Source organism: Pseudophryne corroboree, chromosome 3 (assembly GCF_028390025.1).
Source record: "Pseudophryne corroboree isolate aPseCor3 chromosome 3, aPseCor3.hap2, whole genome shotgun sequence".
NCBI classification, from domain to species: Eukaryota; Metazoa; Chordata; class Amphibia; order Anura; family Myobatrachidae; genus Pseudophryne; species Pseudophryne corroboree.
In genome coordinates this window covers 86,498,188-86,521,929 of record NC_086446.1, presented here as the reverse complement: position 1 = coordinate 86,521,929, position 23,742 = coordinate 86,498,188, and the positions used below count along the sequence as shown (strand labels likewise).

Here is a 23,742-nt window from a genome sequence, read left to right as displayed (position 1 = left end):
GGTCTGCGCCACCAGTATTACAGTAACAGCGGGGTCTGCACCACCTGTATTACAGTAACAGCGGGGTCTGCACCACCTGTATTACAGTAACAGCGGGGTCTGCACCACCTGTATTACAGTAACAGTGGAGTCTGCGCCACCTGTATTACAGTAACAGCGGGGTCTGCACCATCTGCATTACAGTAACAGCAGAGTCTGCACCACCTGTATTACAGTAACAGCAGAGTCTGCGCCACCTGTATTACAGTAACAGCGGGGTCTGCGTCACCTGTATTACAGTAACAGCGGGGTCTGCGCCACCAGTATTACAGTAACAGCGGGGTCTGCACCACCTGTATTACAGTAACAGCGGGGTCTGCGCCACCTGTATTACAGTAACAGCGGGGTCTGCACCACCTGTATTACAGTAACAGCGGGGTCTGCACCATCTGCATTACAGTAACAGCAGAGTCTGCACCACCTGTATTACAGTAACAGTGGAGTCTGCGCCACCTGTATTACAGTAACAGCAGGGTCTGCACCATCTGCATTACAGTAACAGCAGAGTCTGCGCCACCTGTATTACAGTAACAGCGGGGTCTGCGTCACCTGTATTACAGTAACAGCGGGGTCTGCGCCACCAGTATTACAGTAACAGCGGGGTCTGCACCACCTGTATTACAGTAACAGCGGGGTCTGCACCACCTGTATTACAGTAACAGCGGGGTTTGCACCATCTGCATTACAGTAACAGCGGGGTCTGCACCACCTGTATTACAGTAACAGCGGGGTCTGCACCATCTGCATTACAGTAACAGCAGAGTCTGCACCACCTGTATTACAGTAACAGCGGGGTCTGCACCACCTGTATTACAGTAACAGCAGAGCCTGCGCCACCTGTATTACAGTAACAGCGGGGTCTGCACCACCTGTATTACAGTAACAGCGGGGTCTGCGCCACCTGTATTACAGTAACAGCGGGGTCTGCACCACCTGTATTACAGTAACAGCGGGGTCTGCACCACCTGTATTACAGTAACAGCAGAGCCTGCGCCACCTGTATTACAGTAACAGCGGGGTCTGCACCACCTGTATTACAGTAACAGCGGGGTCTGCGCCACCTGTATTACAGTAACAGCGGGGTCTGCGCCACCAGTATTAAATTAATAGCAAACTCTACACAAAATGTATTACAATAACAGCGGGGTCTGCACCACCTGTATTACAGTAACATTGGGGTGTGCGCTACCAGTATTACAGTAACATTGGGGTGTGCGCCACCTGTATTACAGTAACATTGGGGTGTGCGCCACCTGTATTACAGTAACATTGGGGTGTGCGCCACCTGTATTACAGTAACATTGGGGTGTGCGCCACCTGTATTACAGTAACATTGGGGTGTGCGCTACCAGTATTACAGTAACATTGGGGTGTGCGCCACCTGTATTACAGTAACATTGGGGTGTGCGCCACCTGTATTACAGTAACATTGGGGTGTGCGCCACCTGTATTACAGTAACATTGGGGTGTGCGCTACCAGTATTACAGTAACATTGGGGTGTGCGCCACCTGTATTACAGTAACATTGGGGTGTGCGCCACCTGTATTACAGTAACATTGGGGTGTGCGCCACCTGTATTACAGTAACATTGGGGTGTGCGCTACCAGTATTACAGTAACATTGGGGTGTGTGCCACCTGTATTACAGCGAGAGATCTGCACAGAGTGTAATGTAGTTGAGATGTCAGTCACCAGCACTCTCTGCAGCAAGTGTACGACCGCCCGTACACATAGCCAGATGCACCAATATCTGTAGATATATCGGGCATCGGCTAAGCTGCAGGGCCAACGCAATACGTCTGCGAACTACATCATCGTTGGGGGAATGCAGCCAAAATACTGCTCAGTGTGTGTGCCCAGCTGAAACTGCCCATACCAGACCCTCCAACATGACCCGCCCCACTAGGTACAAAATGCTCTGTTTCTGGACTTCCCTCTTAATTTACGATTTCCATCACCTGTGTTGAACTAGTTAAAGGATAAGAAAGCTGTTTCTTCACAGGTGATGGCAATCATAAATTAAGAGGGAAGTCCAGGAGCAGAGCATTTTGTAGGGGCAGGTCATGTTGGAGGGTGTGCCATACAATGATAATGCAGCAACAGAGACTGCTCCAGCTGCAGACCCTCCAACATGACCCGCCCCACTAGGTACAAAATGCTCTGTTCCTGGACTTCCCTCTTAATTTATGATTTCCATCACCTGTGTTGAACTAGTTAAATGATAAGAAAGCTGTTTCTTCACAGGTGATGGCAATAATAAATTAAGAGGGAAGTCCAGAAACAGAGCATTTTGTACCTAGTGGGGCGGGTCATGTTGGAGGGTATGCAGCTGTACTATAACATGGAATCAAGGGCTGCTCCCCCTGTAGTACAGAAACCTGACACCAGAGCTGCTCAGCCTATAGAGTAATAAGAAAAATATCATTACCTGCTGCCAGACACAGCAATTGCTGTCTGTTCTTGCTGCCCTGTGGAAATAATAGTAGGAAAGCAGAGTTCAGACCAACGGAAAATGGCCGCCGCTCCTAACTTCACTACACGGCCCGGGATTGCTTTGGTATACAAGAAAATGGCCGCCGGACTTCTGCACTGAGGACATGTATGATAATAAACATTACAACAGGATGCGTTGTGGCAAGAAAAGGATGGGAGTGGGGAGGAGCCAGAGACCTGGAAACAATCCCTGCCTAGTGCCTAAGAGGTCGGTTGAAAGGTCCTCTCCCGAAGGTAAACTAGACGCTACCGTTAAGGGTCCCTTAGGCTACTTGAATCTAGCATCTACCATCGTACTCCACTAACCGTGCCAGACTACTTACGACGGCAAGAGAGTTTTGTTGCGACCTGCGAGTGTCCGTAGAGATCACGACAGGTAATGGCGCCCTACTATACAGGGGGAGCAGCCTGTGTTGTCCTGTTATCATTATTATACAAGGGGAGCGGCCTGTGGTGTCCTCCTAATAGTATTGTACAGGCGGAGCAGCCTGTGGTGTCCTGTTATTATTAATATAATACAGGGGGTGCAGTGCAGCCTGTAGTGTATTATTATTATTATTATTATTATTATTATTATTATTATATTACAGGGGGCAGCCTGTTGTGTTTTGTTATTATTATTATTATATAGGGGGAGTGGCCTGTGGTGTAGTATTATTATTATTATTATTATTATTATATTACAGGTGGCAGCCTGTTGTGTTTTGTTGTTGTTGTTATTATTAGTATTATTATTATAATTTAGGGGGAGTGGCCTGTTGTGTAGTAATATTATTATTATTATTCTGGGAGAGTGGCCTGTAGTGTCTTGTTGTTGTTGTTGTTGCTGTTATTGTTCTTGTTGTTATTATTACTATTAGACGGGGGAGAGCGGTCTGTGGTGTCCTGTTACTAATATTACACAGGGGGAGCAGCCTGTGGTGTCCTGTTATTAAACAAGGAGAGTAGCTTGTTGTTGTTGTTTTTATACAGGGGGAGCAGCCTGTGGTGTCCTGTTATTACTGTTATTAAACAAGGAGAGTAGCTCTTTTTATACAGGAGCAGCGGCCTGTGGTGTCCTTTTCTTGTTGTTGTTGTTGTTGTTATTATACAGGGGGAGGAGCCTGTGGTGTCCTGTTATTAAACAAGGAGAGTAGCCTGTTGTTGTTGTTGTTGTTATTATTATTATTATTATTATACAGGAGGAGCAGCCTGTGGTGTTGTTGTTATTATTATGCAGGGGGAGCAGCCTGTGGTGTCCTGTTGTTGTTTGTTGGGGAGCAGCCTGTGGTGTCCTGTTGTTGTTGTTGTTGTTGTTGTTGTTATACAGGGACATGTCAGTGAAGTTGGGTATAGAGTGTAGTGTTAAAACCAGGCTGTTTTAGCAGGGCGCCGTGCCCTGTCGATTTTTAAAGGGCAAAACGTACCCTGCCTCTTTAGTGGCGCCCTCCTGAAACAGCCACCCAGTTCCGTGCAGCCGCCGCTGTGTGAATAAATGCAGCGCATGGAATCTGGTCATATTAAGAGGAGAGCTTGGGGGAAGCCCAGCACTCCCCTATTAGTAACATGGACAGGTTGGCGCACTCCCCATTGGTGATGCGGACGGATTGGCACACCCCCATTGGTGAGGCAGAGCGTGCCGAACCACGAGTGATGCCGGCGGGGCTGTGCCCATATTTTTGAGCACGCGTGTGGTATACTGCCCCTGTACCTCTGCGTCCTGCCCATCCAGCATCCTACGGGAACACTAAATGTGAAGTCACGTATAGCTATAGTAATAATACAGGGACATGACTGGGGAGGTGAGGGGTTCTGGGAGTGTCACTTTGACATCAATTATATCTATAGTAATAATACAGGGAGATAACTGAGGAGGTGAGGGGATCCATCTGGGAGCATCACAGTGACATCACATATCTATAGTAATAATACAGGGGCATGACTGGGGAGGTGAGGGGATCTGGGAGTGTCACAGTGACATCACATATCTATAGTAATAATACAGGGACATGACTGGGGAGGTGAGGGGATCTAGGAGCGTATGCAGTGATGGTGTCTTTTTCAATACACAGGGTTACACAGTAGTGAATAATACTTCCAGTGAGTGTGAGACACCCAGCAACCATCCCCATGTATCAGGAGGACTGATCAGGACCCAGAGCTCCATCACTGTGCCTCCACCTCACTCACTGATACATGAGAGAGACAATGAGCAGAAGATCCTGGAACTCACCAACAAGATCATTCAGCTGCTGACTGGAGAGGTGACTGCTGGGAATGGGGTGTTATACAGTAACACCAGGGAATGTGTCTGAGTGATGACTGTGTCATTATGTGTGTCAGGTTCCTATAAGGTGTCAGGATGTCACTGTCTATCTCTCCATGCAGGAGTGGGAGTATGCAGAGGAACACAAGGATCTTTACAAGGACGTGATGATGGAGAATAACTGGCCCCTCATGTCACTGAGTAAGAGGAGACTTTCATTTATTGTACAGGGGATAGCAGGTATGGGGGCCCCCTATATACACATCATCTGATAATTACATATATGGACTCAGGGGATGATGTATAAAGCAGTGAAATGAGTGGATAAGTGAGCAAGTGGACAAGTTCCCCAATAGCAATCAATCAGCATCTGTCAATCTATCATTATAAAGAATATACTTGATAAATGCTTCCTTTAAGCTGGTCCAATTCTCCACTTTTATCACTGCTTTATACATCTCCCCATAGTCACTGAGGGGCAGATTTATTAAGCCTGGTGAAGTGATAAAGTGGAAGGTGATAATGCACCAGCCAATCAGCTCCTAACTTTCATTCTACAGTCTGGGGGATAAATGTATGTAGCAGTGATAAGAGTGGAGAAGTTGCCCATGGCAACCAATCAGCTGCTCTGTGTAATTTTATATTATGCAAATTATAAATGTTACGTCACTGCTGATTGGTTGCCACGGGCAACTTCTCCACTGGCTCACTTCTCCACTCTTATCACTGCTTCATACATTTGAAAAATGACAATTCAGAGCTGACTGACCTTCCACTTTATCACTTCACCAGGCTTAATAAATCTGCCCCTGTGTGTCTTCTACAGATGGACCCGGTAACAGAGATACCCCAGAGAGATGTCCCCGTCCTCTAAATACACAGGACTGTACAGAGGAGAATCACAGGATCCTACAGGAGCACCAGGTAGGTGGGATTTAGGGTCTCGCTAATGTACCAACATACTAAAATAACATTTCATCAGTCATTCTCAACCTGGAGTACTAGTACTTCCGGGATACTTGCTGTGACGTTCAGGGGTACTTAGTGGTATTGGTGGCACTGGTGCAGGATATCCAGGTGATAATTAGACACACAGGGAAGCAGTGTCCTAGAGGTCTCTAGCCCCTTGTACCACAGTAGGACCCTGATAACAACATGAAAACATCTAGCCCTGTATAAGAAAGCAGATGTGGATTACAGCTTTATTGTACATTTTACATTTTTCACAAATTGTTATATGTGAGAAAAAAAACAAAAAACAATATATATATATATATATATATATATATATATATATATATATATATATATATATATACTGCTCAAAAAAATATAGGGAACACTAAAATAACACATCCTAGATCTGCATGAATGAAATATTCTTATTAAATACTTTGTTCTTTACATTGTTGAATGTGCTGACCACAAAATCACACACAAATTATCAATGGAAATCAAATTTATTAACCCATGGAGGTCTGGATTTGGAGTCACAATCAAAATTAAAGTGGAAAAACACACTACAGGATGATCCAACTTTGATGTAATGTCCTTAAAACAAGTCAAAATGAGGCTCAGTAATGTGTGTGGCCTCCACGTGCCTGTATGACCTCCCTACAACGCCTGGGCATGCTCCTGATGAGGTGGCGGATGGTCTCCTGAGGGATCTCCTCCCAGACCTGGACTAAAGCATCCGCCAAATCCTGGACAGTCTGTGGCGTTGGTGGATGGAGCGAGACATGATGTCCCAGATGTGCTCATTTGGATTCAGGTCTGGGGAACGGGCGGGCCAGTCCATAGCAGCAATGCCTTCGTCTTGCAGGAACTGCTGACACACTCCAGCCACATGAGGTCTAGCATTGTCTTGCATTAGGAGGAACCCAGGGCCAACCGCACCAGCATATGGTGTCACAAGGGGTCTGAGGATCTCATCTCGATACCTAATGGCAGTCAGGCTACCTCTGGCGAGCACATGGAGGGCTGTGCGGCCCCCCAAAGAAATGCCACCCCACACCATTACTGACCCACTGCCAAACCGGTCATGCTGGAGGATGTTGCAGGCAGCAGAACGTTCTCCTTGGCGTTTCCAGACTCTGTCACGTCTGTCACATGTGCTCAGTGAGAACCTGCTTTCATCTGTCAAGAGCACAGGGCGCCAGTGGCGAATTTGCCAATCTTGGTGTTCTCTGGCAAATGCCAAACGTCCTGCACGGTGTTGGGCTGTAAGCACAACCCCCACCTGTGGACGTCGAGCCCTCATACCACCCTCATGGAGTCTGTTTCTGATCGTTTGAGTGGACACATGCACATTTGTGGCTTGCTGGAGGTCATTTCGCAGGGCTCTGGCAGTGTTCCTCCTTGCACAAAGGCGGAGGTAGCGGTCCTGCTGCTGGGTTGTTGCCCTCCTACGGCCTCCTCCACGTCTCCTGATGTACTGGCCTGTCTCTTGGTAGTGCCTCCATGCTCTGGACACTACGCTGACAGACACAGCAAACCTTCTTGCCACAGCTCGCACTGATGTGCCATCCTGGATGAGCTGCACTACCTGAGCCACTTGTGTGGGTGTAGACTCCGTCTCATGCTATCACTAGAGTGAATGCACCGCCAGCTTTCAAAAGTGACCAAAACATCAGCAAGAAAGCATAGGAGCTGAGAAGTGGTCTGTGGTCACCACCTGCAGAACAACTCCTATATTGGGGGTGTCTTGCTAATTGCCTATAATCTCCACCTGTTGTCTATTCCATTTGCACAACAGCATGTGAAATTGATTGTCAATCAGTGTTGCTTCCTAAGTGGACAGTTTGATTTCACAGAAGTGTGATTGACTTGGAGTTACATCGTGTTGTTTAAGTGTTCCCTTTATTTTTTTGAGCAGTGTATATGTGTGTGTGTGTATATATATATATATATATATATATATAGGCTATTATGTGTATTTAAAAAAACAACTGTTTATTGACTATACATATAGAGAGAGAGATACAAGATCTGAGGCTGCTAATCTACAACTTCCCAATTTAAGATATTCAGTATTGCCAACACTTTTTAATAAAGACAATTTTAGAATTAAAAGGTACTTTCTTATACATAAAAAAAAATATTCACAATAAAACAGACAAGATTTGCAATGGCATCAGTTTACATCCGCACATAGGGGCTAATTCAGACCTGATCATAGCTGTGCTAAATTTAGCACAGCTACGATCAGTCACACAGACGTGCGGGGGGGCGCCCAGCACAGGGCTAGTCCGCCCCACATGTCAGTCCCTGCCCCGTCGCACAAGTACAAAAGTATTGCACAGCAGCGATGCTTTTGTACTTCAGGAGTAGCTCCCTGCCAGCGCAGCTCCTGTGCACTGGCAGGGAGCTACTCATCGCTGCCCGGGTCACAGCTGCTGGGATTCAGCTCTTTAAATTCCTTAAGTGGTGATAAATGTGAATACAGTGCAGATCTTGAATAAACGTGATAAACCCAACGCGTTTCGTCACCAAGGACTTTTTCAGGGGTATAAAATCAAGATGTGTCTTAGATGCGTCAGCATACACAAGTAGACATGTCCTGTATGGATTAGCACAGATCGGCCTCATGACAGGTAACTTATCCTGAATGGGACCAACACTGTCTCTAGGAGTGAAGAACCTTTAATGGCACCACTTTTACGCAGCAATGTCTCAGAATTGGCATACAATAAGTGTGTCTTTCCCAAAGATCAGTGATTCGATTCATGTTGGGTTTATCACGCTTATTCAACATCTGCACTGTATTAAGATTTATCACCACTTAAGGAATTTAAAGAGCTGAATCTAAAGTGGATGTACTTTCACTGCTGTAAATCTAAATGACAAATGATCTCTGTGCGGATGTAAACTGATGCCATTGCAAATCTTGTCTGTTTTATTGTGAATAAAATTTTTATGTATTAGAAAGTACCTTTTTAATTGTAAAATTGTTTTAAAAAAAAAAAGTATTGGCAATATTGAATGGCTTAAATTGGGAAGTTGTAGATAAGTGATACAAGATCAGAGGGCACTAATCTTCTTGGAACCCTTGCTAACAGGGGGTTCATCTAGAGGTGGTGCTGTAGAAACTTCACAGCGCAATAAGGGATTTTTATTTATATATATTTCTCTAGCATCCATAAGGGATATTGGGGTTCACTTAGTACGGAGGGGTATAGATGGGGTCCAAAGGAGCCGGTGCACTTTAAATTTCTTCAACTGGGTGTGCTGGCTCCTCCCCCGATGCCTCCTCCTACATGCAGTTTAGAATAAAGTGCCCTCAGGAGAGGATGCACACTTCTGGAGCTCCAGAGAGTTTTCCTCAGTTTCTTTTAAAATTTAATTATTTTCGGTATGCTGTTTGGGCAACAGCATACCTGCACCGTGGGAATTAGGGGGGAGACGGTTACCGGTCTCTTCAGGCGTCAGCCGCTTCCCCGCTGCAGGACCACCTTCTTGAGAGGTTGTTGTACAGCAGGGCACTGCACCTTAGCTGTCGCAATCGCAGCACGTCGCACACCCCTAACAGATGCATGATGGTGAGGAGTGGTGAGTACAAACCGTGGTGCGGTGCAAACGCAGGGGCGGCGTTTGGAACTCTCCCTGGGGGAATCCGTGGGTGGTCTTCAGTATGCCGCCTGTTGGGATCCCGGCGCTCAGTATTCCGGCGCCGGAATCCCGACACCCGGCATACCGACACCTTTTCTCCTTCTTGGGGGTCCACGACTCCCCTGGAGGGAGAGTAGAAAGCGTAGCGCACCACCGTGCCCGCAAGGGGCTCATTTACGCTCACCCAGCTGTCTGTATGCCGGAGGTCGGGATTCCATACTACACCCGGGATCCGCTATAGCCCCCCTGTGTACACTGGCCAGCGGTAGTGAAAACGCGTATCTTTACTTAGTTTTACACTATGTGGGAGACATTGCCAGTATAAAAAATCCACATAGCTCCGGCTCCATTATAGGGGGCGGAGCTTCCTTCAGAGCGGGACCAGCAGCGTTTTGGCGCCTTCCTCTGCTTACAGCTGCAGCAGCAGGCACACACAGCTCCTCCAGACACTCAGGATACGCAGAAAAACTGGTACAGGGGTGTAGCAGAGGGGGAGAGCTGCTATACACAATCTGTGTCCTGAAAAGGACAGAAACTCCGGTGTTACACCGTGATTAAACAGCTTGCAGTCTCACTGGGGCTGCTTAGCTTGGGTGTGCTGTTCCTTCCTCTGTGTCTCCCTCTCACGTATAGTAAGGGCAGGTTTGCGATTATATTACTTGTCTGTGTGTATGTGTCTTTAAGTGTTGTCTACTGTTAACATGGTAATACACCAATTAATGTCACTTATGTCATCTCAGCTCACTGCTAATACTCAAAAGGCTGAACAACGGCAGCAGGCTGTTGCAGACCTAGCTGCAAGGGCAGATGTTCAACAGTCCCCCCCCCCCCCCACCCTCTCTAGATCAGGACCACTAAAACGTGCGTTACCTGCTTTACTCACAGAAACTGATGTGGAGATACAGGAGGAGGAGGAGGAGGAATTGGATCCTGTTACTGAGGATTCCCCTTCTGCACAGGGTATTGAGCCCCTCATACTTGCTATACGGGATGTATTAAAACTCCCCCTAGAGGACGCTGCAGCTCAACAGTCGTTTTTCTTAACTCGGAACAAACTCAGTGTCACTTTCCCAGATTCTGCAGAACTGGATGACCTGTTAAAGTTAGCCTGGAAAAATCCAGGTAAGAAATACCAAGTGACATAACGATTTTTGCACACTTTACCATTTGCTCCAGAAGGTAGGAAGAACCCTCGACCGTAGACATATCAGTCTCTCACCTATCTAAAAAGGCGGTACTGCCAGCTCCGGGCTTCTTTACCATAAAGGACCCTGGGGATAGGAAAATAGAGACTACACTGAAATCTATTTACACAGCGGCTGGTATATCACAAAGACCGGTCATAGCGGGTTGCTGGGTGACTCATGCCATTCATACGTGGGCTACTCAAGTTCAGGAGGGCTTCTCGGGGGATATGTCCCTGGTCACACTGCGGTGACTCTTCTAAAACATATTCAAGACACTGCACGCGTCCTTTGTGACTCAAGGAGATAGGCAATATTAATGCTAGGACCACTGCTCTGGCAGTGTCGGCGCGCAGAGCTTTGTGGCTGCGTCAGTGGATAGCGGACGCAGAGTCCAAGCGCAGTGTTGAGTCTCTTCCTTTTTCAGGGGATTGGCTCTTCGGGGTTGAGTTGGATACGTGGATTTCAAAGGTTACTGAGGGAAAATCCACATTCCTCCCCTCTGGGGCCCCGCCGGCTAGGCATTCCTAACCAGGGCCACCTACCCAGTCCTTTCGATCTACCATGTTCAGATCAAGAGCCAGAGGTGCCTCCACTGCGGCGAGAGGCACCAGAGGTAGGACAAGAAAACCAGCTGCCACAGGTTCTCAGGAACAAAGCACCAGTTCAGCTTTCACTAAGGCCCCAGCATGACGTTGCCTCCCCTCCCCGAGGGGACCTCGAGGTGGGAGCTCGACTGCGTCACTTCAGCCGAGTCTGGGAAGGCTCCTGCCAGGATGCCTGGTGATAAAGCTAAATATTTATCGTATATAAAACACTTTAAGAGGTCTAAGAACACTGTACGCTATCTACGTAAGAAGTACCGTAAGGGTACGCAAGTTGCGTAACGATCGCTCAACCGTAGTCGAGACGCTCAAGCGTCACGTTCGCTTACGGCCCAGAGATCACAGGCAGGCACGCTAGTGGCTGCCTACTAACGTAATGATTCGCTATAGCGTAGCGGACGCTCGGGACCACGAGGAGATCACCAGCGGTGCAGACGCTTACAACGTTAAACCTTTATATCTATACCATTAACAGCGAAATATACAGTAAACCTTAGTGTGGTGTTAGAGTGTAAATGCAACCTGGTGTAACCTGATTAACTACAAAGCTGCTTGGGCGTCACCGACGCTCAGGGAATACTTAACACTATAAGAAATACACAGATACCTGGGCTTAGGGTCCAAAACCTATTATATGTATTATGACTATTATACTTGCAAAAGAATCACAGAACAAATCATACACTACAATATAACATAGACTAACTAACCAGATAACTACACAGGAAATACAATGCAATACAATACAATACAATCAAGGGAAAATAAGGGAGAAAGAGGGGAGAGAGAGATGGCTTACAATAACATCAAGACAATATGATTGCGGAGAAAACTTACGCACAAGGGGAAACGATCGCAAGCGCCTCTGGACATCCAGCTCCCGGTTATCAGCAATGAGAACCGTTTGAAGAGAAGTGAGTGCTGGATGCCACAGGCTTGTCTTATTTATGCTCCACACACAATACAATTCAATGGTCCCTACAATCTCATTGTTCATTGGACACAGGAATTCGGCTTCGCATTATAACAAAAGGTCATAGGTTGATTCATACAGGTGGGCTGTGACTGTTTCCAACTGTTCAGGTGGGTGGGATACTGGGTTTCCCGCCGCATGACTAAGTAAGAACAAATAATAGTAAATGGACATAAACTTCTTATGTCCATAACTATTCGCACGAGCGATTAATCTGCATCAAACCAACACCGGAATATTGCTAATTAAATACTCTTCCGATGGGTACTAAACACCACTGTATTACTCCTGTCTGACCCTTCGTATCAAACAAAGAGGGATTTCTCTGTTCATGAACATTCTATATTAACCAAACTTTCAGAATCTATCAAAGGGACCATGATCTACAAAATACATTTAGGTATATGCAATAGCGGGCGAAATCGCGGCAATTATCGCCGTTTTTTCAATTCGACCAAATTCGCCAGGTGAATTCCGGAAGGTGGCTTCCGGAATTCACCATATGCAATGAAAAACGGATTCGCCAGGGTCGCGGGCGAAAATCGGCCGATTTGGCGGATTTTGCCGCGATTTTTAAAAACGGGAAAAAACGGGGAAAAACCCGAAAAAAAAATGGCGTGGGGTCCCCCCTCCAAAGCATAACCAGCCTCGGGCTCATCGAGCTGGTCCTGGTTCTAAAAATGCAGGGGAAAAATCGGGCAGGGATCCCCGTATTTTTAAAACCAGCACCGGGCTCTGCGCCTGATGCTGGTGCCAAAAATACGGGGGACAAAACGAGTAGGGGTCCCCCGTATTTTTAACACCAGCATCGGGCTCCACTAGCTGGACAGATAATGCCACAGCCGGGGGTCACTTTTATGCCGTGCCCTGCGGCCGTGGCATCAAATATCCAACTAGTCACCCCTGGCCGGGGTACCCTGGGGGAGTGGGGACCCCTTCAATCAAGGGGTCCCCCCCCCCCCAGCCACCCAAGGGCCAGGGGTGAAGCCCGAGGCTGTCCCCCCCCATCCAATGGGCTGCGGATGGGGGGGCTGATAGCCTTTGTGATAATAAAAAGATATTGTTTTTTCCATTAGTACTACAAGTCCCAGCAAGCCTCCCCCGCAAGCTGGTACTTGGAGAACCACAAGTACCAGCATGCGGGAGAAAAACGGGCCCGCTGGTACCTGTAGTACTACTGGGAAAAAAATACCCAAATAAAAACAGGACACACACACACCTTGATAGTAAAACTTTATTTCATACGCCGACACACACATACTTACCTGTGTTGACACGCCGACTGCAACGATCTCCGACGATCCGAGGGTACCTGTCAAAAAATTATACTCACCTTCCAGCGTCCAGAGGTCCAGGTCCAGAGGTAAATCCACGTACTTTGTAAAAAAACAAACCGAACACCGAGCCATACCGGACTGAAAGGGGTCCAATGTTTTCACATCAAACCCCTTCCCCCGAATGCCGGGACATCACGTGACTCCTGTCACTGATGTCCCTTCAGCCAATCAGGAAGCGCTACTGCCGTGGCGCTCACCTGATTGGCTGGACGCCGTCTGTACTCTGACAGCGCCTCGCAAAGCCGCTCCATTACTTTCAATGGTGGGAACTTAGCGGCTAGCGGTGGGGTCACCCGCCGGTCAGCCGCTGACCGGCGGGTGACCTCACCGCTAGCCGCTAAGTTCCCACCATTGAATATAATGGAGGGAGCTGTGCGATGCGCTGTCACAGCGATCAGCCAATCAGGTGAGCGCAACGAAGTTGCGCTTCCTGATTGGCTTAGAGACCTGTCAGTGACAGCTGTCACTGACAGATCTTAATCGTGGAAAGGTGTCCCATGTGTCAGCATGGGACCCCTTTCAGTCCGTTTTTGGTGCGGGTAAATGCGTTTTCTTTTTTTGCCAAGTACGTGGATTTATCTCTGGACCCTGGTTAAGGTGAGTATATTGAACTTTGCTTTTCAGGTATCCGTGGATTCTACATGGAGAAGAGGACCGATGTCGGCGTGTGAACATAGGTAAGTATGTGTGTGTCGGTAGTGTGAAATAAAGTTTTACTGTCGACGGTGTGTGTGTCCTGTTTTTATTTGGGTATTTTTTTTTCAGTAGTACTACAGGTACCAGCGGGCCCGTTTTTCTCCCGCATGCTGGTACTTGTGGTTCTCCAAGTACCAGCTTGCGGGGGAGGCTTGCTGGGACTTGTAGTACTAATGGAAAAAACAATATCTTTTTATTATCACAAAGGCTATCAGCCCCCCCATCCGCAGCCCATTGGATGGGGGGGGACAGCCTCGGGCTTCACCCCTGGCCCTTGGGTGGCTGGGGGGGGGGACCCCTTGATTGAAGGGGTCCCCACTCCCCCAGGGTACCCCGGCCAGGGGTGACTAGTTGGATATTTGATGCCACGGCCGCAGGGCACGGCATAAAAGTGACCCCCGGCTGTGGCATTATCTGTCCAGCTAGTGGAGCCCGGTGCTGGTTTTAAAAATACGGGGGATCCCCTGTCAATTTTTTCCCCGCATTTTTAGAACCAGGACCAGCTCAATGAGCCCGAGGCTGGTTATTCTTTGGAGGGGGGACCCCACGCCATTTTTTTTTCAGATTTTACCGTTCCAGCAATAAAAAAAAAATAAAAAAAAAAATAATATTTTAAAAAATATATAAATAATATTTGTGCCTCCCCCAAAAAAAAAAAAAAAACCTAATCCCTTCTAATATAAATAGATCTGCTATTCCCAAAAAAAAAACCCCCCAAAAAAACATGTTTAAAATTTTTTTATTTGTTTTCACCCTCCAAAGTGTGGCGGATTGAAAATCGCGAATTTGCTGTCTAAAAGCACTGCAGGCGAATTTCCAAACTTGAATTGAATATGCTGGAGGCGAATTGCAGCATCTGTACCATTGCAGAAAAGGCGAATGCGGAAAAAGGCGAATTGAGAAAAGGCGAATTTTGACGGTCCGTTTTTTTGCGAAAAAGTACTGCACTGCATAGGCGAATTGATTTTTTGAGGCGAAAACGTTCCGGAATTCGCCTTTTTCTGAAATTCGCCCGCTATTGCATATACCCCATTATATAGTGAAAATATGTAACTATTGAGTCGCACGCTACGATCACATAAACTCTACCGTAAATACGCATACCGTGCGCCTGCGGGTGCCCGCGACTGTGAGTATGCGCACGTACGGGAGAGCGTACGCATGCGCAGCACGGACCTGTGTGAGGTGCAAATATGGTAGTGTGCATAGAGATATTTTTCTGACTTTGACAGTCCACCCTTTGGCAGTCAACAATAACTGCCACTTCCTGAAAACATTTCAAAAAGAGAAAAATATATGTTAGGGGTTAATACATTTACATGGTTGGGTAAGGGAGGAGAGGAGAAGGTAGGAAAAGGGTATGACCTAGTGAGATAGCAGAAGCATGTGTGTATGAATCCGTGCTTGGGGGTCATGTATCATCGTGCCGTACGTGTTTTAAATCAAGCTTCGAGGTATTGCGAAGTATACATTTGAATTCCTTCTTATCCCGTGGTACGGGTCTGTGGATGGGCTGTCAAACTTTACCGAGCTCTTTTCGGCTTTGGTTGTAACAAAATGGGGGAGCACATTTTAGTTGATGATACCTGAATGGGGGAGATATGTGACTGCTGATATCTGTGCCTGTATTCCCTATCGACTATGTGTGTCATTACCTGAGGGTTGTAGAGATGAAGATAAAGAACACTTATGGAAAATGCAGTGGTATTCTATGTCAGGTTAATGTACATCTGTCGGTTGAAGTTTTGTTCGGTATCAGTTGAAAGTCGTCTTCTTTGCGCTGTTTTGCCCATTAGGTGCGAGCAAAAAGCTTTGTCAATGCCATTAGATTTACAAAAAAAATGTTGGGCTAGCGTAAGTTTAAGAATTCTAGGGAAACTGGGGATCCATGGCAAAGTTCATCAAATGTCCGTATCTACAGTGGTCAAAACTTCTTCTTTAATCCCTCTGTTGTCTGTATATCGGCTCATCAAATTCCTCGTCCAAGTGGGTCTTTTTACCTTGGAGGAAACGGAAAAACAGGTGAAAGAAACGGACCGTAGAAATCGCATTTTCATCACATCATTGTTTCTACATTTGGGTCGTAAATCAAGTCCATTGGAATTACAGTTTCCTCACTCCTTAAACTCATTACCCTTGTACGATGTTTGCACTTCATTAAACCCTGACCGCATCTAAATATCAATCCAATCGATATGACAACACCTAAGATACATAGGAGAAACTTCCCAACATCCATTATGACTCCTTGAGCCCAGTCTCCTAAACCAGAAAACCAATTTCGCGGGTTCAACCATGACACCCAACCAGTCAGCTCATTACCTACAGCAGCAAGAGTGAGATTGTGTCTCCTGCGAAATTCCCACTTCAATTGGAGAATATCGTCCATCTTTTGGTCTATGACCTCGACCGGATCCTCGGTGCTATTCGTAATATATGTGCAACATTTCACGCCGTATTGTGTTGCCAGTGTGACACAATATCCGCCTGTCACTGCTGTGAGGTAATTGAGAACCATTCTATGCTGTACCAGTTCTGTTTTGTAAGCCTGAAGTTCTCTTCCAGTATACCTAAACGTGTCATCATACATTTCAGTGATATTATCTAACAAATTTGCGAGCGCCGATATGTATTTATAATTCAGCACTCCTCTAGCGGTGCGGGTGAAATCTAACGCAATTAAGAATTGAATCCCGGTGGATTCACTTATCAGATCAGAGGCCGGATGCTCTGTCTTCTCTATCAGGTGCCTTTTAACAACGTGCTCGTAATGGGTGTGAGTATAAGGAGCTTGGGCACCACGGTGTATGTTTTTCATTTTGTCATGTGACACAGTCATTACTTCAGGCAGTACTTTTCCAATATAACACAATCCTTCAGAGTTTGGGGCAAGTGTTAGGGTCTCCTGCCCTGTGCTGCCACGTCGTCATGGCAACCGGGAGACAAGTGCTAGCGGAGTAACCTGAGCGCAGCTGATACTCCGGTTCGGGTCTTTTGCTGTGCAGTGGTTATAGGCTCTGTGCATGGCAGGGGATCCGGTGCTGGTTTTTGTGCTCACAGTCTGTGAGGTCTGAGTGGGGCGTGGACAGCACCTGCTTTATAAGGCCTCTTTTCAGGGTAAGCAGATGCTGCTGAATCTTTGTTGGTTAGTCAGTTTCTGAAAGTTAGCCAGTACTGTGTAGCTTTGTATTTGTTTGTTGCTTACTGCAAATAGGCCTGGGGATTTGGTATTACACTCTGCCAATCCAGACCTAGCAGTAAGACTGGAGTCAGTCGTTTAGCTTGCTGGGGTTCTGTTACTACTCTGTGAACTTAGCAAGTTTGCGGCTGTATTCTAAGACTTGCCTGTCTAATCCTGTCTCACTGTGCTAGGTGTCAGGGGTCAGTTTAGTGGCAGTAAACCGAACCTGTGCACTGCAAGTGAGAATTAGGATTGTGGAGAATCTCCTTGTGTCTATCATTCCATCTCTGACCAAGGAGTTTACTGCCACACCCGTTGGTAACCCTTTAGTGTTTTGCTGTTGCCCTTAGCAACAGCATTTCGGGTTTTCTATGTATTAAAACACAACATCTTGCTTTTCACATCTGAGCAGTTCTAATACAAGGGAGATACCCAGTTCCTTAGCCTCTGGGCTTCTCTGTTCGCGTTGTGTGTATTTTGTTACCCTACCACCTTCTGTGTACGTTATGTCATATTCCCTAGTCTGTCTGTGAGTCCATTTGTTTTGCATAACAGTTCAAACACCAGTACATTCCTGCAGGCACTGGAGTGCATAACAGTCCTGACACCAGTACTTTCCTGCAGGCACTGGTGTGCATAACATATTCAGCAGCCCAATACTCCTGTTGAAATTTTGTGGGAATATGGAGCATACCCCTCAAAATACGTTGCAACAGGTGGTTGATCAGGTGCAGGTCCTGACTCAAAAATGTAATGATTTGTCCATTAAAATGCACACCTCCCAGGCTGCTGGCGGAGCTCCCGCAGCAGCAGCACCTGCAGGGGTTAAGGAGCCGAAAGTAAATCTCCCGGATCGTTTTTCTGGAGATCGCTCGCAGTTCTTTTGTTTCAAGGAGAGCTGCAAGCTATACTTCCGGCTTAGGCCTCAGTCTTCTGGGTCGGAGATTCAGCGGGTGGGCATAGTGATTTCCTTGCTACAAGGAGACCCACAGGTCTGGGCATATGGGTTGCAGCCTGACTGTCCGTCGCTTAAAAGTGTTGATGCTTTTTTTACGGCACTGGGCATGTTGTATGATGACCCTGACAAGACGGCCTCAGCCGAGGCTCAGATTTCGATCCTTAAGCAAGGGCGAAGGCCAGTTGAGGTTTACTGTACGGAGTTTCGGAGGTTGGCCCATGATACCCAGTGGAATGACCCAGCCCTGAGACACCAGTACCGAAGAGGTCTTTCTAACCAGATAAAGGACCAACTGGTACAACATCCCTTGCCTGATAGCTTGGATCAGCTCATGCAGTTATCCATCCGGGTGGATAGACGGCTGAGAGAGCGTAGGCTTGAAAGGGAGACTGAGATTTCCTTCCTTCCCAAGGGAACCTCAGACTCTGAGGAATTTTCCGAGGAGCCTATGCAGATTGGGGCTACCCGCCTCTCCTCGCGTGAGAAGATGCGGAGGAGACAGCAGGGGTTGTGTTTGTACTGTGGGAATAAAGGTCATGTGGTAGTATCATGCCCAGAAAAGCCGGAAAACTTCAGGGCCTGAGGGTGATGGGAAATATCCTGTCAGGCCAGAAGTCAGAATTTCCCAAGAAGACTTTTATCATTCCGGTGACCTTGAAGATCCTCGGTCAAACTGTCAAGACTGAGGCCTTTGTGGACAGTGGGGCCGACGGGGTTTTTATGGACCGCCAATTCGCCCTGAAACACTCTGTTCCCTTAGTACCCTTGGCATCGGAAATTGAGATTTGTGGGTTAAACGGGGAACCATTATCCCAAGGTAAAATTACCTCTTGCACTAGCCAGATTTCTTTGTTTATTGGAGCCACACACTCTGAAAAATTGTCCTTTTATGTGACTGTCTGTACTTTTGCCCCATTGGTGTTGGGGTTACCCTGGTTAAGGGCCCACAATCCTCAATTTGACTGGGTCTCTGGGGAGATTCTTAGTTGGAGTACTGATTGTTTCAGGAGTTGCTTGAGCCTTCCAGTCAGGTTCTCGCAGCTAAGTTTGCCAGGATTGCCAGGGTGTTATGCAGATTTTGCGGACGTGTTCTCCAAAAAAGTTGCAGAGGTACTACCTCCCCATCGCTCCTATGACTGTGCCATTGATTTGTTGCCAAATGCTAAGCTTCCCAAGAGCAGGTTGTACTCCCTGTCACGTCCTGAGACTCAGGCTATGGCAGAGTACATTCAGGAGAACTTGGCTAAGGGATTTATCAGACCTTCACAGTCTCCAGTTGGGTCGGGGTTCTTCTTCGTGGGTAAAAAGGACGGTTCGTTGCGACCCTGCATCGACTTCAGGGAATTGAACCGTATCACGATTAAAAACTCATACCCACTGCCTCTCATTTCGGTCTTGTTTGACCAGCTTCGTACTGCCACCATTTTTTCTAAGATTGACCTACGCGGTGCGTACAATCTAATCCGAATAAGAGAGGGGGATGAATGGAAGACTGCCTTTAATACCCACTCGGGGCATTATGAATATTTGGTGATGCCTTTTGGGCTCTGTAATGCCCCGGCAGTCTTCCAGGATTTCATGAATGATGTGCTCAGGGAATATTTGGATAGATTCTTAGTTGTATACTTAGATGACATCCTAATCTTCTCCCATTCCCTGGAGGAACATCGGAAGCATGTACGCTTAGTCCTCCAGAAACTCGGAGACCACCGGCTTGGGGCGAAGCTGGAGAAGTGCGAATTTGAAGTTCAGCAAATCGCATTTCTAGGATATATTATCTCCCCAGAAGGTTTCCAAATGGAGGGTTCCAAGGTACAGGCAGTCCTGGATTGGGTGCAGCCCACTAGTTTGAAGGCGCTTCAGCGTTTCCTGGGCTTTGCGAATTTTTATAGACGATTTATCGCTGGATTTTCGTCTATAGTGGCGCCCTTGGTGGCACTCGCTAAGAAAGGGGCGGATGTTGCTCACTGGTCTTGTGAGGCTAAAGCGGCTTTTGCCCGTCTCAAAAGGGCATTTGTTTCGGCCAAGGTGCTGCGACACCCAGATCCAGAGCGTCCTTTTGTGGTGGAGGTGGATGCCTCTGAGATGGGTATTGGGGCAGTGCTTTCTCAGATGGGAGTGTCAGATAATCGCCTTCATCCCTGTGCTTACTTTTCCCGTAAATTTTCGCCTGCCAAGATGAATTATGACGTGGGTAACCGGGAATTGTTGGCTATTAAGGATGCACTCGAGGAGTGGAGACACTGGCTTGAGGGGGCTAAGTTTGTGGTCTCAATTCTCACTGACCATAAGAATCTGGCATATTTAGAGTCAGCGAAGCGTCTCAATGCCAGGCAGGCACGATGGGCTTTGTTTTTTGCTCGCTTTAATTTTTTGATAACATATCGCCCTGGGTCAAAAAACATCAAGGCTGATGCGCTCTCGCGGAGTTTTGCTCCAATCCAGGAGACCACCGAGGAGCCGTTGCCCATTATTTCCCCATCATGTATTAAAGTGGGCATTACCCAGGACCTCTTATCATTAGTCCTTAGAGCACAGGAGCAGGCTCCTCCAGACCTTCCGGTAGGTCTTTTGTTTGTGCCTCCTAGGTTAAGACAGCGAGTGTTCCTGGAATTCCATGCCAAGAAGTCTGCAGGTCACCCGGGTATTGCCAGAACTCGGGAGTTGCTATCTAGGGCGGTGTGGTGGCCCTCGGTGGCTAAGGATGTGGATCAGTGGGTTCGGGCATGTGACATCTGTGCCCGAAATAAGACTCCTAGAGGGGTTCCTGTTGGCCCACTACATCCACTCTCTATCCCATCTAAGCCATGGACCCACATTTCAATGGATTTTGTGGTGGACTTGCCCAAATCCTCGGGGATGACAGCCATCTGGGTTGTCGTTGACAGGTTTTCGAAGATGGCGCACTTCGTTCCACTGGTTGGGCTGCCATCGGCCAGACGCCTGTCTGAATTATTTATGCTGCATGTTGTGCGTCTCCACGGGTTGCCACTTGATGTGGTCTCTGACCGCGGATCCCAGTTTGTGGCCAAATTCTGGAGGGCATTTTGTTCCGATCTCCAGATTTCTGTCAGCTTGTCGTCGGGCTACCATCCGCAGTCTAATGGGCAGACTGAAAGGGTGAACCAGTCCTTGGAGCAGTTCCTCAGGTGTTATGTCTCCAAGTGTCAGACTGACTGGGTTGCTCATCTGTCCATGGCGGAGTTTGCCTATAACAACGCGGCTCACTCTGCTACAGGGATCTCTCCCTTCCTTTGTGTGTATGGGCATCATCCTAAGGCCAATTCTTTTGACCCCCTGGACTCCACGCCTGGTGGTTCCTCTGTGGTTTCGGTCCTTAGAGGTATTTGGCGGAAAGTGAAGAAAGCCCTTGTGTCTGTGTCATTAGTGACCAAAAGGGTTTTTGATAAGCGGAAAAGACCCTGCAGCTTCAAATTAGGAGACTTCGTCTGGTTGTCTACCAAGAATTTGAAGTTGAGACAGCCATCTCATAAGTTAGGCCCCCGGTTCATCGGCCCTTATAAGATCACCAGGGTTATCAATCCGGTGGCATTTCAGTTAGATCTGCCCCGTTCTTTGGGTATCAATAAAACATTTCATTGTTCCCTTTTAAAACGGGCGATTAGTAATCCTTCTTCCAGTGGAAGACCTTCCCCTCTTCTGATACGTGGCCAGAGGGAGTTTGTTGTTGAAAGGATTCTTGACTCCAAGGTGGTTCGGGGTCGGCTGTCATTTTTGGTGCACTGGAAGGGGTATGGCCCGGAGGAGCGGTCGTGGGTGCGCAGTTGTGATCTTCATGCCCCCAGACTGATACGCTCTTTCTTCTCGCAGTTCCCCGATAAACCCGGTGGTAGGGGTTCTTTGACCCCCCGTCAGAGGGGGGGTACTGTTAGGGTCTCCTGCCCTGTGCTGCCACGTCGTCATGGCAACCGGGAGACAAGTGCTAGCGGAGTAACCTGAGCGCAGCTGATACTCCGGTTCGGGTCTTTTGCTGTGCAGTGGTTATAGGCTCTGTGCATGGCAGGGGATCCGGTGCTGGTTTTTGTGCTCACAGTCTGTGAGGTCTGAGTGGGGCGTGGACAGCACCTGCTTTATAAGGCCTCTTTTCAGGGTAAGCAGATGCTGCTGAATCTTTGTTGGTTAGTCAGTTTCTGAAAGTTAGCCAGTACTGTGTAGCTTTGTATTTGTTTGTTGCTTACTGCAAATAGGCCTGGGGATTTGGTATTACACTCTGCCAATCCAGACCTAGCAGTAAGACTGGAGTCAGTCGTTTAGCTTGCTGGGGTTCTGTTACTACTCTGTGAACTTAGCAAGTTTGCGGCTGTATTCTAAGACTTGCCTGTCTAATCCTGTCTCACTGTGCTAGGTGTCAGGGGTCAGTTTAGTGGCAGTAAACCGAACCTGTGCACTGCAAGTGAGAATTAGGATTGTGGAGAATCTCCTTGTGTCTATCATTCCATCTCTGACCAAGGAGTTTACTGCCACACCCGTTGGTAACCCTTTAGGGTTTTGCTGTTGCCCTTAGCAACAGCATTTCGGGTTTTCTATGTATTAAAACACAACATCTTGCTTTTCACATCTGAGCAGTTCTAATACAAGGGAGATACCCAGTTCCTTAGCCTCTGGGCTTCTCTGTTCACGTTGTGTGTATTTTGTTACCCTACCACCTTCTGTGTACGTTATGTCATATTCCCTAGTCTGTCTGTGAGTCCATTTGTTTTGCATAACAGTTCAAACACCAGTACATTCCTGCAGGCACTGGAGTGCATAACAGTCCTGACACCAGTACTTTCCTGCAGGCACTGGTGTGCATAACAGCAAGCCACTTGTACGCCTTTCTCCCGCATATGAAATATGCATCATCGGGGAGAACATATGGGACGGAGTAGGACATAACCATATTACACACCTTCCATGTGAAATCTCCTGACCCTAATTCTTCCATCTGCTTAGTACACGTATCAGGTTGTACGATATGTGCACAGTATCCTGGTGATACTTCTCCAACTCTCGTAATTCTATTTCCTAAGGTGTACCTATACCGGAAAGATTTTCCTCTACTGGCTATGTGGCGTACAAGCTCTGTATCTGTAGGCATTCTATCTGCTCTATGCGAAAAGGTCATGGTTTGGTTACTCCATGACACTTCCCAATTTCCCGGCTTTCTGGGATTGGAGATGTTGAAACATAATAGGGACCTATCCACGTGGTATTGGTGGAGCTTTAAACTAGGAGGACTGGAGATGTTAAACCTCCTGTCCACCGGTCTCCCACCACTTAACTCAAGTACCTCCCCTATCGTTAAAGGAAATGGTACTAGCCCTGATTTGCTATGACCCTGAGGTACTTGAGAGCAAACCCAACAATCTGCTTTGTTTAACACACTACCCACTAAGGAGTGATAGTCACTCAATGGATGCCGG

The 23,742-nt window shown here is 47.3% G+C and overlaps 2 protein-coding genes across 2 annotated transcripts in view; one reads left to right on the top strand and one right to left on the bottom strand.

Moving 5' to 3' along the window:
• The window catches only part of LOC135057066 (oocyte zinc finger protein XlCOF6.1-like), a 64,545-nt gene extending 61,861 nt beyond the window's left edge, over nucleotides 1-2,684 (bottom strand). The window contains exon 1 of the mRNA XM_063962966.1: nucleotides 2,468-2,684. The gene's annotated coding sequence lies outside the window, so the exon portion shown is untranslated. The remainder of the gene's footprint in view (nucleotides 1-2,467) is intronic.
• A 31-nt stretch (nucleotides 2,685-2,715) lies between these two features.
• LOC135057194 (oocyte zinc finger protein XlCOF7.1-like) overlaps nucleotides 2,716-23,742 on the top strand; it is a 192,283-nt gene continuing 171,256 nt past the window's right edge. Inside the window, exons 1-4 of the mRNA XM_063963090.1 lie at nucleotides 2,716-2,908; nucleotides 4,584-4,775; nucleotides 4,900-4,978; nucleotides 5,604-5,701. Coding sequence (XP_063819160.1) covers nucleotides 4,945-4,978; nucleotides 5,604-5,701 — 132 coding nt within the window. The 5' untranslated portion in view covers nucleotides 2,716-2,908; nucleotides 4,584-4,775; nucleotides 4,900-4,944. The remainder of the gene's footprint in view (nucleotides 2,909-4,583; nucleotides 4,776-4,899; nucleotides 4,979-5,603; nucleotides 5,702-23,742) is intronic.